Here is a 19,027-nt window from a genome sequence, read left to right as displayed (position 1 = left end):
CATCTGACATATTACATATTTGTTTGTTAATTGGCCTTTTCGCACCACAAAAATGTGGGCTACATAACAGCAGGGATTGTGCCTGTCTTGTTCACTGCTTTAACTTCAATCTTGTGTTACAGGCATTCCAAGCATATATTCTAAATGAATAAATAAATGACTGTGATGATGAAAGCTCTTCAGCTTACATGGAATATTTGGAAAAGTAAAACAAAGATGTCTTTTTTTTTTTTGGCTCCACTGGGTCTTTGTTGCTGTGCATGGGCTTTCTTTAGCTGCAGCGAGTGGGGGCTACTCTTCGTTGCGGTGTGCGGGCTTCCCATTGTGGTGGCTTCTCTTGTTGCAGAGCATGGGCTCTAGGTGTGTGGGCTTCAGTAGTTGCAGCACACAGGCCCTAGAGCGTACAGGTTTCAGTAGTTATGGTGCATGGGCTCAGTACCTGTGGTGCGCTGGCTCTAAGGCATGTGGGCTTCAGTAGTTGTGGTGCGCAGGCTCAGTAGTTGTGGCTCGCAGGCTCTAGAGCAGAGGCTCAGTAGTTGTGGCGCACGGGCTCAGATGCTCTGTGGCATGTGGGATCTTCCTGGACCAGGGATCGAACCTGTATCCCCTGCAGTGGCAGGCGGATTCTTAACCACTGCGCCACCAGGGAAGTCCTCCAAAGATGTCTTTTAAAGTTGCACTGACTTAGCAATGAATATAAGGGAAATCTCAGACTGTTTTCAGAAGCCCATTTATAAATGGATGTGTACCAATAAGTGGGGACAACTGAAAACGTATTTGGGGGAAACATGCTGTTTCTGGCTGTAAGCTGGACAGGATTTCTATGAGGAAATTAGAACCTTATGACATTGAAGATGGCTCCCTGTTCCTCATTACTAATTAACCATGCCAAGAGATTTCTTTAAATACTGGAGACAGGCATTCTGCGCTCTATACTTCTCCTTAAAATCCTCAAAAATAAGGAGAATAAGAAACAGAAATGCAAACTCCATTGATTAGGAATATCTATCTCTAATCTTAGATTATAATACATAAAGATGGAAAGTGGATGTAGGATTAAACCACCTAACAGGCAGAAGAAGGTGAAACAAATGCCTGCTGGGGTTAACAACAGGATTGAGCCAAATCATCTGTCAAACCTCAGAAAAGCATAGGAGTTAGAAGCACCAGGTACTATGGAAGATGGGGGTGAGGAAGGAAGTTGCAAACACAGAAACTATTTGAAGTTTATATAAAGAGCAGTTAGATTCCCAGATATCCACCCCTATCCTGCCCAGCCAGGTGACTACCTTCCCCAAAACCCACAGGAAAGAGAAATTAAAATCACTAGAGAAACTAAAGCAGAGAATCTAGGCTTAGGAGACATAGAGTAGGTGAGGATCAGGTGCAGGACTGAAAACAAGGGGCTTAGGTAAAAGGCTGCAGCCTAAATGATGAAACTCCGCCACCTTCTACTAGCTCCAGAATGTTGGTGACCAGGTTATACACCCTCCAGGAAATTGGTGGATTCTTTGCTAGAACAGTGCAAGGAAAAAACTTATGGACACTGACTTTTGGGTTTTCCCATAAAGGCTGGTGGGTCATCTTAATGCTCTATAGTTAAGCTCTCCATATATACAAGCTTCCATCAGTTTTTTGGTGCCTAACTATTAAGGAAGAGATAAGAGAACATACTACATCTATAAAACAAAAACGGTATGCTATAAAAAAGAGGGGTACAGGGACTTCCCTGGTGGTCCAGTGGTTAAGACTCTGTGCTTCCAATGCAGGGAGCTTGGGTTCAATCCCTGGTCAGGGAACTAAGATACCACATGCCATGCAGTGCTGCCAAAAACTAAACTAAAAAAAAAAAAAAAAAAAAAATCTCAGCTTCCCTTGTGGCACAGTGGTTAAGAATCCACCTGCCAATGCAGGGGACACGGGTTTGAACCCTGGTCTGGGAAGATCCTACATGCCACGGAGCACCTAAGCCAGTGCGCCACAACTACTGAGCCTGTGCTCCAGAGCCCGTGAGCCACAACTACTGAGTCTACACGCCACAACTACTGAAACCCGTGCACCTACAGCCCGTGTTCCGCAACAAGAGAAGCCACCGCAATAAGGAGCCCGTGCACCGCAACGAAGAGTAGCCCCTGCTTGCTGCAACTAGAGAAAGCCTGCGTGCAGCAACGAAGACCTAATGCAGCCAAAAAAAAAAAAAAAAACTCAATTAAAAAAAAAAGAAGGGAACAACTGGGGGAAATAAAGACCTATTGGAAATTAAAACTATGATAGCCAAAAATTTTTTTGTGAAAGGATTGAAAGGTAATGTTGAGGAAATCTCCTAAAAGTGGATAAAACAAATAGGAAACAGAAAAGTTAAGAAGAGTAACAATATAGGAAATCTAATTTTTGACTAAAAGGAGTTGTAGAAGGAGAAAACAGAGGAAGTGGTGGTGAGAAAATTTTCAATAAATACTACAAAAGCATTTCCCTGAATCAAAAAATATCTCCAGGGCTCACTAGGTACCAACAGAATATGAAAAAAAGACCCAAGAACAGTGGTGATAAAAAGAAGATTCTGGGCTTCCCTGGTGGCGCAGTGGTTGAGAGTCCTCCTGCCGATGCAGGGGACATGGGTTCGTGACCCGGTCTGGGAAGATCCCACATGCCACGGAGCGGCTGGGCCGGTGAGCCATGGCTGCTGAGCCTGCGCGTCCGGAGCCTGTGCTCCGCAATGGGAGAGGCCACAACAGTGAGAGGCCCGCGTACCGCAAAAAAAAAAAAAAAAAAAAAAAGGTTCTAAAAGCTTCTGGAGAGAAAAAAGGTATATATAAAGAATTAGGAATAAGAATAGTACCATATTATTTAATAGTAATACTGGAAGTTCAAGATGGATGCCTTCAAAATTCTGAGGGAAAATAATTTTTAACCTAGAATTATGTCAAACAAAGAGTAATGTATGAGAATGGAATAAAGATGCTTTTAGGACCATTAAGTCTCAAAAAACTTACCTCCTATGCATTCTTTCTTAGGAAGCTACCAGAGGACGTGCTCCGTCAAAATAAGGAATACAATCAAGAAAGACAATGACATGGGATCAAACACAAAAGGGAAGTAACAGGAATTTCCAGGATAACAAGTAGGTGGTAAGACTTGAGAGCATCCTAGGTCCAGATTAGCTCGATGGAGAGCTCTAGGATTTCCAGGGATGGGGGGTGGGGGGGAATGTAACTGATGTGGAAAACTGTATTGAAAGGCATTTTACAAAGCATTAAGGCTTATGGAATGACAGCCATAGTTTTGAAGAAACATAAGCAAACTTTACAATGAGGCATTTCATAACCCAGGAAAAACAAAACTGCTCAAGAAGAAAATGTTATCCTTGGTTCCACAGTGAACCATATTTGTGTAGTATTAACACTGAAAATACTGTAACATGGATTCAGACTAAAATCATGATATAACTGTACTGAGATGGTAGAGGGAAGAAGGAAGGTGAAAGAGCTAACATTCTCAACATCCATAATAAGAAGCAATAGATAATGTACAAAACTGATCAAAAAAGTTATAGCAGTATATGAATATTATGTAGAAACATGGAGGTGAAGATCAGAGAAACATCTCCAAATGTTGAAAGTAGCTGCCTTTGGGGAGAGGGTGGGCTCAGGAGGGGAAAAGAATTTCTGGTTTTTATTATAAGTCTTTGAACATTATTTGATTTCCTAAACTATGTATATATGTTACTTTGATAAAAATAGAAAATTAAAATGCAAACATATAAAGAAGTTATGGATAGTGTGGTATAGCAGGAAGAGTTTTGAGCTAGGAATGAAAATACAAAGCTATTGATTACTTATACTGTGATCTTGGGTAAATCATACAACTTCTTTGAGTCTCAATTTCCTTATCTATTCATTGTGTGACTTTGGTTATTTCTAAGGGCCTTTCCAACAATAAGGTTCTGATTCCATAATAACAAAGTATTTTTCTAGGAACAGCAAAGAGAGAGAAACTTTTATCCATGTTCTCATGGTCCACCTGTACATACTTTTGTTCACTTTGCCAGGGGTCTGCCTACCATTGCCCCCTTGATGTTAAAATGGAACTAGCATGCCCACAACCTGAGAATCCTATTGTACCTGCGAGGCTAGTCTCCGCATGGCCTCCTCCTGCCGCCTCCGCATTTCTGGAGTTCCTGGGCAGCTTCCACTGGTGATGGATGAGTGGGCTGAAGGTGGCTGTGTGAGTGGCAGCTCTCTGTTGGCATCCATATCTGTATTAAAAAGATGAGATGTTTGCATGAGATAATCATAAAACTCTAAAGAAAGACTGGTTAAATCCCATTTGTTCTTTGATCCAGCAATTCTACTCCTAGGGGTATGTACCCAAGAGAATTAAAAACATATGTCCACGCAAAAACTTGTACACAAATGTTCAGAGAAGCAAGATTCATAATAGCCCCAAAACGGAAACAACCCAAATGCCCATCAACTGATGAATGGATAAAAGATGGTACAGCCTCACAGTCGAACATTACTCAACAATAAAAAGAAATGAAATACCAATATATGTTACAACATGGATAACCCTTGAAATGTTACACTCACTCAAAGAAGTCAGTTACAAAAGACCACATAGTATACGATTCTATTTATTTGAAATGCCCAGAATACGGAAATCCATAGGGACAAGAGGCAGATTAGTGGTTACCTAGGGGTAGAGATAGGGATTTAGGGGGGAAATGAAGACTGACTGCTAATGGGCATGGGCTTTCTTTTAGGGGGGAATGAAAAAGTTCTAAGATTATGGTGATTGCTGCACAGCTGAGTGACTACAGTAAAAAGCAGTGAATTGAACCATTTAAACGGGTGAATTATACGGTACGTGAATTGTAGCTTAATAAAGCTGTTTTTTAAAAATTCCATGCGTTCATGTTATTTAGGTAACATCTTAACTACTACTAGAAATTACAGACTCTATAAATGCAGACCATATTTTAAAAATGGGTACACAATAAGTAGACTGTTATTTGATGGTCAATAACTACTGAAAAGGAGAAGAAATAGGGGAAAATAGTTCTCATTTAACTCCCTACCAGTAGGACTTAATTGAGACTTCTTCCATCCAACTGGCAAAGTAAATTCCCTGGCCACTGCATAGAGCTCTGAATAAACTGTAGGGGGGCAGGTGTGGGAGACGGCAGTGAAAACGACTGAAGAAGTGTGCGCAGTAAAGTTCAGTGACTGTCACGGATTCATGCCTGTTGTTCACTCCCTCTGTCCACCCCATTCCCCCTTATCTGGTTTTGTGGGTAATTAGTGTCTGAGTACCTTCTGTCTGTTCCCTTTTGGAGAGGCCCTCCTTTTTGTCTGGGTGTCTTTACTTTCCGCTTGGTATTCAGAGAACAGTAGAAATAAAAGTTAACAGGGAGGAGCAGTCAGTGTGCACAGCGAACCGGCAACACAGACTTCTGGAATGAGCAGAGTGGGGAGGGGAGGGGTTACTCACTGAACAGCTATTTGGGGGCATGGCAGCTGTTGGCAAATGTCAAATCCAAACAGTAACTACCCTCAGGCTTTCAGTGATAGGAAAATACAGTCTTGTAATTAGCCCGAACTTCCCTAACTACTGTACTGAGTACACTTGCAGTTAATGTAACAATGCCTGGATTACACAACAGGTCCATTTTCACAAAATGTTTCCGTTCTCTGTACGTGTGTGTTGCGGGGTGGGTGGTGACGGTAGAGATTGATGGGGGAGTCGGGTTTGGGACGGGGTGTAGGTGGACAGCAAGATGACAGGCTAGTGCCTGCCTTGACAGCTTCTCTGTGCCTTCCCAGGGAAATGACAAGGAGGGGGCGGCTGGGGGCTGGGTGTCTGTGGGGGAAGGACAGAGCCAGGCAATGCAGTGCTGCAGGCTCGACTGCTCATGTCTTCCACAGCAGCGCTGCTCAGCGTGGAGGAGTGACGGACAGAAGAAAGAATGACACAGGATGCAGAAACGGAGGTGGGGAGCTCCAATAATCTTCCACCTATTTTCATTACTACTACAACTGCATCACTGACTTAAGGTTGGGAAGGCCAGTGGGATCCCAAATACACCTATCAAAGCTGAATGTAAATTAAACTGTAAAACATTAAGCCAACTCTCTCTCGATAAGACATCATTCTTATTCACTAATGAAAAAAATTCTGCTACTGCCAGTAACATTTTCAGTGCTGGCTCATAAAGTAACAGATCAATGCCGAAAAACAGCTTGTTCTTTATCAACCACTTATTCTTTTTTTTTTTTCTCAAAGAAATATCTTTAAATTGGTTAAGATATATTCAGTTCATATTTGTTTACAGAAATAACAAATATAAAATAGAAACATACAGATCACTGATTTTTTTTTTAAAAAAGTAACATTTTTGAGCGCTAATACTTGAAAAACTTTAACCAAAACCTCGTGAGGATAATACAAGAAAGACAAAACATTTGTCCTCAAAACTAGAAAATTTAATGAGAGCCAGTTCTAGAACAAACTGAAGTTAGATTTTATTATTAATCATTTGCATAACAGAAAATGAAAAGTTTACAGATGTGTGTAGCTATTGGGGTAACTTCAAGAGTTGATTTTGTTTTTCAGAGTTAATATTTAAATACCAGTAAATGACATCAACCACTTATTCTTGACCATTCTTAAGTGGTTCGGCTAAGATGGCAGAGGTGGAATGTAGTTTGGACATCAAAGCGGACAACAAAAATTATTACATCAAATTACAACAAGGCAATGCTGGTTCTGTGTAGTTCTGATAAATATATAACCACATACTCGATCCCCTTTAACACCTTTTCAAGTTTTCTAAGTTAACTATCAGGCCAAATCTATAGTCTTGACATGTGGACATTTATCACATGAATGGGGTATTTTTAGAGTTTCTCTGGAGGTAAAAGGCAACGGATGTTAGAGAATAACTTAATGAACTATCTTTAAAGGACCTCTGCTTTGGGGAGCACATGGGCTGTTTTCTATTAACTCCTGCTCTCCCAGGCTTTGAGGGGGCACTTCCAGGCACCTTTGCTTTCAGAGAAAGCAGCTCTTCTTGCCCTTGAGCCATGATTCTACCATCTGTTATCTGCAACAGTGATTGATATATAGAGGAGTCAGAGAGACTATTACCTAGCTGGTTTTCTTTCTGACACACTCAAATAGTTAACCTCTTGGATTACTCAGATAAGAAGTTGTCTGGCGGGATATTTAAGCTAAGCACTCTAACGAAAATACTGGAATAGGTATGGAAAGTTACTTTCAACCATGCAGACGTCTTAGAATCACAGAATTTTAGTATAGGAATGAATCTTAAAGATCACCTAATCCCACTGACTTATTTTACAGATGACAAAAACCAAGGTCTAAAGAATTAAAGTAAAATTCTCAAGGTTACAAAGTATAGTAAGTTTGAGCGCTGGAGCCAAACTATGGGCTCTTGACTCCCATGACATTATGCCAATCTACCTCAGATAAACTTAATCCAGAAACTAAGCATGATGCTGCTCTTAAGACATGAATTCTTCCATACCAATTCTTACCATACCCTGGCAAATGGGACTCTTGATCCAACCAGTTTTCTTTCTAGACACTAGTTCTTCTACGTGTCAGATATCCATAAGTTTACCAGAGGCAGTCTGCCTACTTAACAACATGAAACAGGAATTAATTTCAACAGGAAGCCAGGATGTTTGGAAGGTGTTCAGTGAGTTCCTGTTGAGTTCCCACAGCACCGTGCTAGACTCTGTAACTACAATGCTATGATCCCAAACAAACCATTTCTAGTGGTTGCTGTCTGCAAATCTGCGGTGAGCTAGATTATTGATTTGGACTAGCAGGGCAAGAGTTTCTTTTTGTTTTCTTACAACTAGCAGAAGCCAGGTAGACTGGTTCGATACATATAGTGTGTATAGGAAGAACCCCTATACATTTCTTTTTATCTCCTTTACTCAAGTGAGTTCCATCAATAAGGAGAGGGAGCACAGCAAAATGGATGACACTGGCCTCTGAAACCAGGCTGCTTAGGCTCAAATTCTAGTTTCACTATTTACTGGCTACGAAACCTGGGAGGCTTACTTAACCTCTCTGAGCCTCAAACCACTTATCTGTGAAAGGAAGATAACAGGAACTACCTCTCTGAAAGAGAAAAGAGGGTTGGATGAATTAATGTTTGTTAAGCTCTTAGAGAGTGCCTGGTACTAAGGACCATATAAGTATTTTAAAAACAAATAAACAGGATCCTGATGGCGATCATTAAGCTGCACCTGCCTGTGATGAAAGAAGCATAAATACATATGAGATCTCAGCATCTTTTCACACAGAAGCAGGAGAAACCCTTCAAGGACACAATGAAGTTCAAGCCCAAGCAGTGCAACACTGACATCGATCGCAAGGAAATGAAGGCCGCAAACAGATTGTGCCGGTGTGAACAGGAAGCCTGCACACAGGCTGAGCAAAAGCTGACAGTGATGGAGGCAAACAAGCTCTTATAGGCAATTGCTGTAGTCATTATCCAAAGGACAGACCAGCCAGACAGTCAGGAGGGAAGAGGCATACATTTACTCTGAGAGAGGTTTTTTCAGTCACTCTCAGGTGACTGTTGGATATGTGGGTTAAATGTCAACAGAGTATTACATTCTTTCCCTCGACTCTGAGTTAATGGTCCTCACGTGCCAGTCAGGTTTTGCAGATCAGAAAATGAAAGGATGTAAGACTTAATACAAAGATGCCGGAAAAAATTTCAGAGCAATGAAACATGGAGTTATTAAAAAAAATTTTTTTTAGTGTTTTTTTTTTTTAACATCTTTATTGGAGTATAATTGCTTTACAATGGTGTGTTAGTTTCTGCTTTATAACACAGTGAATCAGCTATACATTTACATATATCCCCATATCTCCTCCCTCTTGTGTCTCCCTCCCACCCTCCCTATCCCACCACATGGAGTTCTTTAAAAAGGGATACATACGTTTGGGGGAGGCATGTGGGCTGTCTGAGGCGATCTGTCTCATCCGTGTTCCATGGCAGCTGAGGGCCACCAGTCTGGAGACGATGGCGGTTTTGCCGAACCCAATGTTTCCCACGATCACTACTCCTTGGTTCACGCTGGCATTTGAACTCTGAAGTTGAGCATCTATTTCATGGAAAACCCAATCCCGGCCAACAAACACTGACTCTGTAGTGATGCTGGGCACTTCAAAGAGCAGCGGCTTCAGGGAGATATCTGGAGGCCTGTAAGGTGCAAAGCGAACTGGAAGGGACAATAAGAGAACACAGACCTTAGGCCAAACCATCAACATTGAGAGAAATAAACAAAAATACCAGTATGGTTTAGGAGACTACTGGGAGTTATAGTATGATGGTATTCTGGGTTATTCAGAAAATAATAAAACTCTGAATTTTGGTTCTACACAGATAAGCAATGGCACATGAGCTAGAGCTATTTGATACTGTAGCTGGCAGAACACGAGCATAGTTAAAACAGTAATAATTTATGTTATAGGCAGAAAGTCAGGGTGATATTCAAAATTATTAAGCAATGGAGATGGCCCAGGCACCGGCAATCAAGATGGATGCAAAAGTAACAAAATGCAGGGTTCTTAAGGCCTCCTTCTATGCCTGGGGATAACCTTCAAAATGTTGGATTGTGGGGAGATGCAGGGTTGGAGTTTCTGGGGGAGAGGCTGGGGTGTGGCAGGGAATCGGGATGGCTTACAGCGTCAGTCCTGTAGAAAGCAATGTAAAGAGAACTTGTGTCTTTAAAAATACCTATAAAAACAGTAATTCCTTTAAGTTCACAATGATAGTTTTTAAAAATCTAGTAAGTATATTAAGGGAAGCAAACCCCTGAAAACTGTGATGGTTTAAAAGGTTTTCAATATGTTAAGCAGTCAAGGAAGCAGAAACCAAATGTTCATTTAATGTCTCTGCACCTGTAATGCTTGTATTCATGCCAACTGAAAAAAAAAAAAGATTTCTGGTTTACACACACATGTCTTGAGGACAAATCCCTATTGCTTTTCTCGGGATTTTTTTCTGTGCTTATGTAGTTGTGAGATGTGCTAAGGGCCAACCAAGCATGAGTTCTACTTGCTCTCTAAAAACGCATAATAGATATAACCTGGTTTCAATGATCAATCTTCTAATTACATTGATGGTAAAACAAGTCCTGCTTGACCTCCCTTATCTGAGTTAAATGCCTTCATAACTCTTTCTTTTTTTTTTGGGCCACGCCGTGTGGCCTGTGGGATCTTAGTTCCCCGACCAGGGAACGATCCTGGGCCCCCAGCAGTGAAAGCCCGGAATCCTAACCACTGGACCGCCAGGGAATTCCCTTTTTAACTGTTTCAAGAGTAGTTCTAGATGTATCTTTTCTTTTCATTTTATTATTTATTTTTTAAAAGTTCATTTTCTGTATCATTTACCTTAGCACAGTACCTTGACACACAGTAGATGCTAAATAAATGCTTACTGAAAGAATTAATTAAAAACAAGGTATTACACGCTCACCCCATTTTATATTTTGAAGAATAAAGTCCAGGGGTGGGAAGGGAACGAGGACAGGAGAAAGGGAAATCATAAAGGGGGAAATCAGATCTATTAGCATTAGTATCTATTAGTATAATTAGTATATATTACTCTAGAACATACTTAAACCACTTATACATTATAAATTGGGATCTGGAGATGGCAGCTTATTCGAAAAACACACACAAGCACACTTCATGTAAACACTCATTTAAAACTGTCTGAAAGCCATTAGAATGATAGCTGAGCATTTTCAAAAAGGTAACAATTCCAGGGCTTCCCTGGTGGCGCAGTGGTTGAGAGTCTGCCTGCCGATGCAGGGGACACGGGTTCGTGCCCCAGTCCGGGAAGATCCCACATGCCACAGAGCGGCTAGGCCCGTGAGCCATGGCCGCTGAGCCTGCGCGTCCAGAGCCTATGCTCCGCAACGGGAGAGGCCACAACAGTGAGAGGCCCGCGTACCGCAAAAAAAAAAAAAAAAAAAGTAACAATTCCAAAAGTAGTACAAAAATTAAAAATATAAAGCCAAACTCTAATAATAGAAGCAAACTGTTTCCTATGTAAGTTTTAAAATGTCCCAAATTTTCACTAAAAAAAAAAAAAGGCTGTGGAGATACACCTACATGGTTACTTATAATTTCCTGATTCACATCTCCTTATCAAAGTGTACTCTTTTAAAATACATATATAATTACAGAATTAAGTGAAAAATTAGACTTTAACTTGCTAAAAATATTCTTAATTCTAGTGTCTTAGCTAAATAGATTCTCTTTTTTCTTAAACATTATTTTATTGAGCCTCACATGCCATAAAATTCACCCTTTTAAAGAATACAATTTGGTGATTTTTAGTATATTCACAAAGTTGCAAACATCACTATTTAATTCCTGAACATTTCCATCATTGCCCCCCAAAAAACCACACACCCATTAGCTGTCACTCTCTAGTGTCCATTTCCCCCAGCCCCTGGCAACCAGAGAATTTCTGTCTTTACAGATTTGCCTATTCAAGACAGTTCACATATATATTATCATATGATATAGGGCCTTTTGTGTCTGGCTTCTTTCACTTAGCATGTTTTTCCGGTTCATCCATGTTGTAGCATGTATCATTACTTCATCCTTTTTACTGCTGAACAATATTCCATTATATGGATATATCACATTTTGTTTGTCCCATTTACCAGCTGATAAAAATTTGGGTTGTTTCCACTTTTTGTCTATTATGAATCATGCTACTATGAACATTCATTTACAAGTTTCTTCTTTTTCTTTTTTAAAATTAATGACTAATTTTTAAAAACATCTTTATTGCAGTATAAGTGCTTTACAATGGTGTGTTAATTTCTGCTGTAAAACAAAGTGAATCAGCTACACATATACATATATCCCTATATCGCCTCCCTCTTGCGTCTCCCTCCCATCCTCCCTATCCCACCCCTCTAGGTGGACACAAAGCACCAAGCTGATCTCCCTGTGCTATGTGGCTGCTTCCCACCAGCTATCTGTTTTACATTTGGTAGTGTATGTATGTCCATGCCACTCTCTCACGTCGTCCCAGCTTACCCTTCCCCCTCCCCATGTCCTCAAGTCCATGCTCTACGTCTGAGTCTTTATTCCTGTCCTGCCCCTAGGTTCTTCAGAACCATTTTTTTTTTTAGATTCCATACATATGTGTTAGCATATGGTATTTGTTTTTCTCTTTTTGACGTACTTCACTCTGTATGACAGACTCTAGGTCCTTCCACCTCACTACAAATAACTCAATTTCGTTTCTTTTTATGGCTGAGTAATCTTCCATTGTATATATGTGCCACATCTTCTTTATCCATTCATCTGTTGATGGACACTTAGGCTGCTTCCATGTCCTGGCTATTGTAAATAGTGCTGCAATGAACATTTTGGTACATGACTCTTTTTGAATTATGGTTTTCTCAGGGTATATGCGCAGCAGTGGGATTGCTCAGTCGTATGGTAGTTCTATTTTTAGTTTTATAAGGAACCTCCATACTGCTCTCCATAGTGGCTGTATCAATTTACATTCCCACCAACAGTGCAAGAGGGTTCCCTTTTTTCCACACCCTCTCCAGCATTTATTGTTTGTAGATTTTTTGATGATGGCTATTCTGACAAGTGTGAGATGATACCTCATTGTAGTTCTGATTTGCATTTCTCTAATGATTAGTGATGTTGAGCATCCTTTCATATGCTTCTTGGCAATCTGTGTATCTTCTTTGGAGAGATGTCTATTTAGGTCTTAAGCCCATGTTTGGATTGGGTTGTTTGTTTTTTGGATATTGAGCTGCATGAGCTGCTTGTATATTTTGGAGATTAATCCTTTGTCAGCTGCTTCATTTGCAAATACTTTCTCCCATTCTGAGGGTTGTCTTTTTGTCTTGTTTATGGTTTCCTTTGCTGCGCAAAAGCTTTTAAGTTTCATTAGCTCCCATTTGTTTATTTTTATTTTTATTTCCATTACTCTAGGAGGTGGGTCAAAAAGGATCTTGCTGCGATTTATGTCATAGAGTGTTCTGCCTATGTTTTCCTCTCAGAGTTTTATAGTGTCTGACTTTACATTTAGGTCTTTAGTCCATTCTGAGTTTATTGTTGTATACAGTGTTAGGGAGTGTTCTAATTTCATTCTTTTACATGTAGCTGTCCAGTTTTCCCAGCATCACTTATTGAAGAGGTTGTCTTTTCTGCATTGTATATTCTTGCCTCCTTTATCAAAGATAAGGTGACCATATGTGTGTGGGTTTATCTCTGGGCTTTCTATCCTATTCTACTGATATATATTTGTTTTTGTGCCAGTACCATACTGTCTTGCTGACTGTAGCTTTGTAGTATAGACTGAAGTCAGGGAGCCTGATTCCTCCAGATCCGTTTTTCTTTCTCAAGATTGCTTTGGCTATTCGGGGTCTTTTGTGTTTCCATATAAATTGTGAATTTTTTTGTTCTAGTTCTGTGAAAAATGCCATTGGTAGTTTGATAGGGATTGTACTGAATCTGTAGATTGCTTTGGGTAGTAGAGTCATTTTCACAGTGTTGATTCTTCCAATCCAAGAACATGGTATAGCTCACCATCTGTTTCTATTATCTTTAATTTCTTTCATCAGTGTCTTATAGTTTTCTGCATACAGGTCTTTTGTCTCCTTAGGTAGGATTATTCCTAGGTATTTTATTCTTCTTGTTGCAATAGTAAATGGGAGTGTTTCCTTAATTTCTCATTCAGATTTTTCATCATTAGTGTATAGGAATGCAAGAGATTTCTGTGCATTAATCTTGTATCTTGCTACTCTACCAAATTCATTGATTAGCTCTAATAGTTTTCTGGTACCATCTTTAGGATTCCCTATGTATAGTATCATGTCATCTGCAAAGAGTGACAGTTTTACTTCTTCTTTTCCGATTTGGATTCCTTTAATTTCTTTTTTGTCTCTGATTGCTATGGCTAAAACTTCTAAAACTATGCTGAACAGTAGTGGTGAGAGTGGGCAACCTTGTCTTGTTCCTGATCTTAGTGGAAATGGTTTCAGTTTTTCACCATTGAGGACGATGTTGGCTATGGGTTTGTCATATATGGCCTTTATTATGTTGAGGTAAGTTCCCTCTAGGCCTACTTTCTGGAGGGCTTTTATCATAAATGGGTGTTGAATTTTGTCGAAAGCTTTTTCTGCATCTATTCAGATGATCATATGGTTTTCATCCTTCAATTTGTTAATATGGTGTATCACATTGATTGATTTACATATATTGAATAATCCTTGCATTCCTGGGATAAACCCCATTTGATCATGGTGTATGATTCTTTTAATGTGCTGTTGGATTCTGTTTGCTAATATTTTGCTGAGGATTTTTGCATCTATGTTCATCAGTGATATTGGCTTGTAGTTTTCTTTTTTTGTGACATCTTTGTCTGGTTTTGGTATCAGGGTGATGGTGGCCTCATAGAATGAGTTTGGGAGTGTTCCTCCCTCTGCTATATTTTGGAAGAGTTTGAGAAGGATAGGTGTTAGCTATTCTCTAAATGTTTGATAGAATTCGCCTGTGAAGCCATCCGGTCCTGGGCTTTGGTTTGCGGAAGATTTTTTTTTTCTTTTGTGGTACGCGGGCCTCTCAGTGCTGTGGCCTCTCCTGTTGCGGAGCACAGGCTCCGGATGCGCAGGCTCAGCGGCCATGGCTCACGGGCGCATCCGCTCTGCGGCATGTGGAATCTTCCCAGACCGGGGAACGAACCCGTGTCCCCTGCATCGGCAGGCGGACTCTCAACCACTGTGCCACCAGGGAAGCCCTGCCGAAGACTTTTAATCGCAGTTTCAATCTCACTGCTTGTGACTGGTCTGTTTATATTTTCTATTTCTTCCTGGTTCAGTCTCGGAAGGTTGTACTTTTCTAAGAATCTGTCCATTTCTTCCAGGTTGTCCATTTTATTGGCATATAGTTGCTTGTAGTGATCTCTCATGATCCTTTGTATTTCTGCAGTGGCAGTTGTTACTTCTCCTTTTTCATTTCTAATTCTATTGATCTGAGTCTTTTTTCTTGATGAGTCTGGCTAATGGTTTATCAATTATATTTATCTTCTCAAAGAACCAGCTTTTAGTTTATTGATCTTTGCTATCATTTCCTTCATTTCTTTTTCATTTCTGATCTGATCTTTATGATTTCTTTCCTCCTGCTAACATGGGTTTTTTGTTGCTGTTGTTGTTCTTCATTCTCTAATTGCTTTAGGTGTAAGGTTAAGTTGTTTATTTGAGATGTTTCTTGAGGTAGGATTGTATTGCTATAAAATTCCTTCCTAGAACTGCTTTTGGTGCATCCCACGGGTTTTGGATCATCGTGTTTTTGTTGTCATTTGTCTCTAGGTATTTTTTGATTTCCTCTTGGGTTTCTTCAGTGAACTCTTGGTTATTTAGTAGTGTATTGTTTAGCCTCCATGTGTTTGTATTTTTAACAGGTTTTTTTTCCCTGTAATTGATATCTAGTCTTTCAGTGTTGTGGTCAGAAAAGATACTTGATACAATTTCAATTTTCTTAAATTTACCAAGGCTTGATTTGTGACCCAAGATATGATCTATCCTGGAGAATGGTCCATGAGCACTTGAGAAGAAAGTGTATTCTGTTGTTTTTGGATGGAGTGTCCTCTAAATGTCAATTACATCCATGTTGTTGAATGTGTCATTTAAAGCTTGTGTTTCCTTATTTAATTTCTTTTTGGATGATCTATTGGTGAAAGTGGGGTGTTAAAGTCCCCTATTATGACTGTGCTACTGTCGACTTCCCCTTTTATGGCTGTTAGCATTTGCCTTATGTATTGAGGTGCTCCTATGTTGCGTGCATAAATATTTACAACTGTTGTATCTTCTTTTTGGATTGATCCCTTGATCATTATGTAGTGCCCTTCTTTGTCTCTTGTAACAGTCTTTATTTTAAAGTCTATTTTGTCTGATATGAGAATTGCTACTCAAGCTTTCTTTTGATTTCCATTTGTATGGAATATCTTTTTCCATCCCCTCACTTTCAGTCTGTATGTGCCACTAGGTCTGAAGTGGGTCTCCTGTAGACAATATATATATGGGTCTTGTTTTTGTATCCATTCAGCCAGTCTATGTCTTTTTGTTGGAGCATTTAATCCATTTACATTTAAGGTAATTATTGATATGTTTGTTCCTATTACCATTTTCTTAATTGTTTTGGGTTTGTTATTGTAGGTCTTTTCCTTCTCTTGTGTTTCCTGCCTAGAGAAGTTCCTTTAGCATTTGTTGTAAAGCTGGTTTGGTGGTGCTGAATTCTCTTAGTTTTTGCTTGTCTGTAAAGGTTTTAATTTCTCTGTCGAACCTGAACAAGATCCTTGTCGGGTAAAGCAATCTTGGTTGTAGGTTATTCCCTTTCATGACTTTAAATATGTCCTGCCACTCCCTCCTGGCTTGCAGAGTTTCTGCTGAAAGATCAGCTGTTAACCTTATGGAGATTCCCTTATATGTTATTTGTTGCTTTTCCCTTGCTGCTGTTAGTATTTTTTCTTTGCATTTAATTTTTGATAGTTTGATTAGTATGTGTCTTGGCATGTTTCTCCTTGGATTTATCCTGTATTGGACTCTCTGCACTTCCTGGACTTGATTGTCTATTTCCTTTCCCATATTAGGTAAGTTTTCAACTATAATCTCTTCAAATATTTTCTCAGTCCCTCTGGGACCCTATAATTTGAATATTGGTGCGTTTAATGTTGTCCCAGAGGTCTCTGAGACTGTCCTCAGTTCTTTCCATTCTTTTTTCTTTATTCTGCTCTGCAGTAGTTATTTCCACTATTGTATCTTCCAGGTCACTTATCTGTTCCTCTGCCTCAGTTATTCTACTGATTCCTTCTAGAGAATTTTTAATTTCATTTATTGTGTTGTTCATCATTGTCTGTTTGCTCTTTAGTTCTTCTAGGTCCTTGTTAAAAGTTTCTTGTATTTTCTCCATTCTATTTCCAAGATTTTGGATCATCTTTACTATCATTAATCTGAATTCTTTTTCAGGTAGACTGCCTATTTCTTTTGTTTGGTCTGGTGGGTTTTTACCTTTCTCCTTCATCTGCTGTGTGTTTCTCTGTCTTCTCATTTTGCTTAACTTACTGTATTTGGGGTCTCCTTTTCACAGGCTGCAGGTTTGTAGTTCCTGTTGTTTTTGGTGTCTGCCCCCAGTGGGTAAGGTTGGTTCAGTGGGTTGTGTAGGCTTCCTGGTGGAGTGGACTAGTGCCTGTGTTCTGGTGGATGAGGCTGGATCTTGTCTTTCTGGTGGGCAGGACCACATCTAGTGGTGTGTTTTGGGGTATCTGTGAACTTACTATGATTTTAGGCAGCCTCTCTGCTAATGGGTGGGGTTGTGTTCCTGTCTTGCTAGTTGTTTGGCATAGGGTGTCCAGTACTGTAGCTTGCTGGTCGTTGAGTGGAGCTGGGTCTTAGCATTGAGATGGAGATCTCTGGGAGACCTCTTGCCAATTGATATGATGAGCGGCCAGGAGGTTTCTGGTGGACCAATGTCCTGAACTCGGCTTTCCAACCTCAGAGGCTCAGGCCCAGCACCTGGCCGGAGTACCAAGACCCAGTCAGCCACACGGCTTTTGGGAAGTCTGAGGTCTTCTGCCAGCGTTCAGTAGGTGTTCTGTAAGTGTCGTTCCACATGTAGATGTATTTTTGATGTATCTGTGGGGAGAAGGGTGATCTCCATGTCTTACTCCTCCACCATCTTGAAGGTCCTCCCAAGTACAAGTTTTTATGTACATATGTTTTTAGTTCTCTTGGGTATATGTCTATGAGAGGTATTGCTGGGTCATATGGAAACTCTATGTTTCAGCTTTTTGAGAAACTGCCAAACTGTTCTATTTTACTTCTGCTTTTTTACATGGAAGTAATACATACTCACTACAGAAAATTTAGGAATAGCCGATAAACAAAATAATAATTTTACTCCCATTGGCTAGAGAGAAACACAATGCACTTTAAAAACAATTTATTTAGTTAAAATAAATTATTTTAATTAATTTATTTTATTTTATTTATTTAATTTTTGGCTGCATTGGGTCTTCATTGCTGCATGCGGGCTTTCTCTGGTTGTGGCGAGCGGGGGCTACTCTTCGTTGTGGTGCGCAGGCTTCTCATTGTGGTGACTTATCTTGTTGGGAGCACGAGCTCTATGCATGTGGGCTTCAGTAATCATGGCACATGGGCTCAGCAGTTGTGGTGCATGGGCTCAGTAGCTGTGGCTCGTGGGCTCTAGAGCGCAGGCTCAGTAGTTTTGATGCACAGGCTTTTTTGCTCTGCGGCATGTAGGATCTTCCTGGACCAGGGCTCGAACCTGTGTCTCCTGAATTGGCAGGCGGACTCTTAACTACTGCGCCACCATGGAAGCCCCGCACAATTCACTTCTTTTTTCCCCGAGTTTTGTCTGTATTATACATACTTATTTTTAAGATAAAAATCATACTATAGATACTGTTTCATAATCTGCTTTTCTTGCTTTGCTTAGCAATTCTAGAGTTCTGAAAAACTCTAGAGTTCTGTCAGACTTGCTTCAGTGGAGGGACTGATTCTTGGAGCTCCTTACTCCATTTTCCATAATGTCACTTGATAGTAGGGGGCTGCTAACCATGCAGGGGGGTTCCTGGGTATCTGAGTGCCCTTCGTGGGCAGACACTCAGCAAGACATGCTGAGCTCTGGCTGAGCAGTCACAGGACTCACAGCGAGGAAGGAGAAAATAGATCAATTGGTTTGAGGTAAGTGTAATTAGGCCTAGAGAGATCTAAGGTCACACAGCTGGTTTCAGGACTAGAATCAAAACCTAATTTTGACTCCAAAATTCAGTTTTTTTCTATTATTTTATGTTGCTGCTCTATAGGATGTCACTATTAAGTCTGAAATCTGGTCATGAGTTATACCACTGATGACCAGAATTGAGTAGACTTAGCTGACTGGCTAGGCTAGCTTCTTTCTCCTTCACCTCTCCTGT

The 19,027-nt window shown here is 40.2% G+C and overlaps 1 protein-coding gene across 4 annotated transcripts in view; it reads right to left on the bottom strand.

Moving 5' to 3' along the window:
- TANC2 (tetratricopeptide repeat, ankyrin repeat and coiled-coil containing 2) overlaps positions 1–19,027 on the bottom strand; it is a 348,234-nt gene that overhangs the window by 86,039 nt on the left and 243,168 nt on the right. For all 4 annotated transcript variants that reach the window (XM_029212661.1, XM_029212662.1, XM_029212663.1 and 1 more), the window contains 2 exons: positions 8,982–9,263; positions 4,122–4,255 (listed from right to left, as the gene is read on the bottom strand). In XM_029212661.1, coding sequence (XP_029068494.1) covers positions 4,122–4,255; positions 8,982–9,263 — 416 coding nt within the window. The remainder of the gene's footprint in view (positions 1–4,121; positions 4,256–8,981; positions 9,264–19,027) is intronic.

This window comes from Monodon monoceros, unplaced genomic scaffold (assembly GCF_005190385.1).
Source record: "Monodon monoceros isolate NGI ecotype Baffin Bay Population unplaced genomic scaffold, NGI_Narwhal_1 Super_Scaffold_9, whole genome shotgun sequence".
Lineage (NCBI taxonomy): Eukaryota > Metazoa > Chordata > Mammalia > Artiodactyla > Monodontidae > Monodon > Monodon monoceros.
The sequence above is the reverse complement of the archived record's forward strand: the minus strand, read 5'-3'. Positions and strand labels throughout refer to the sequence as shown.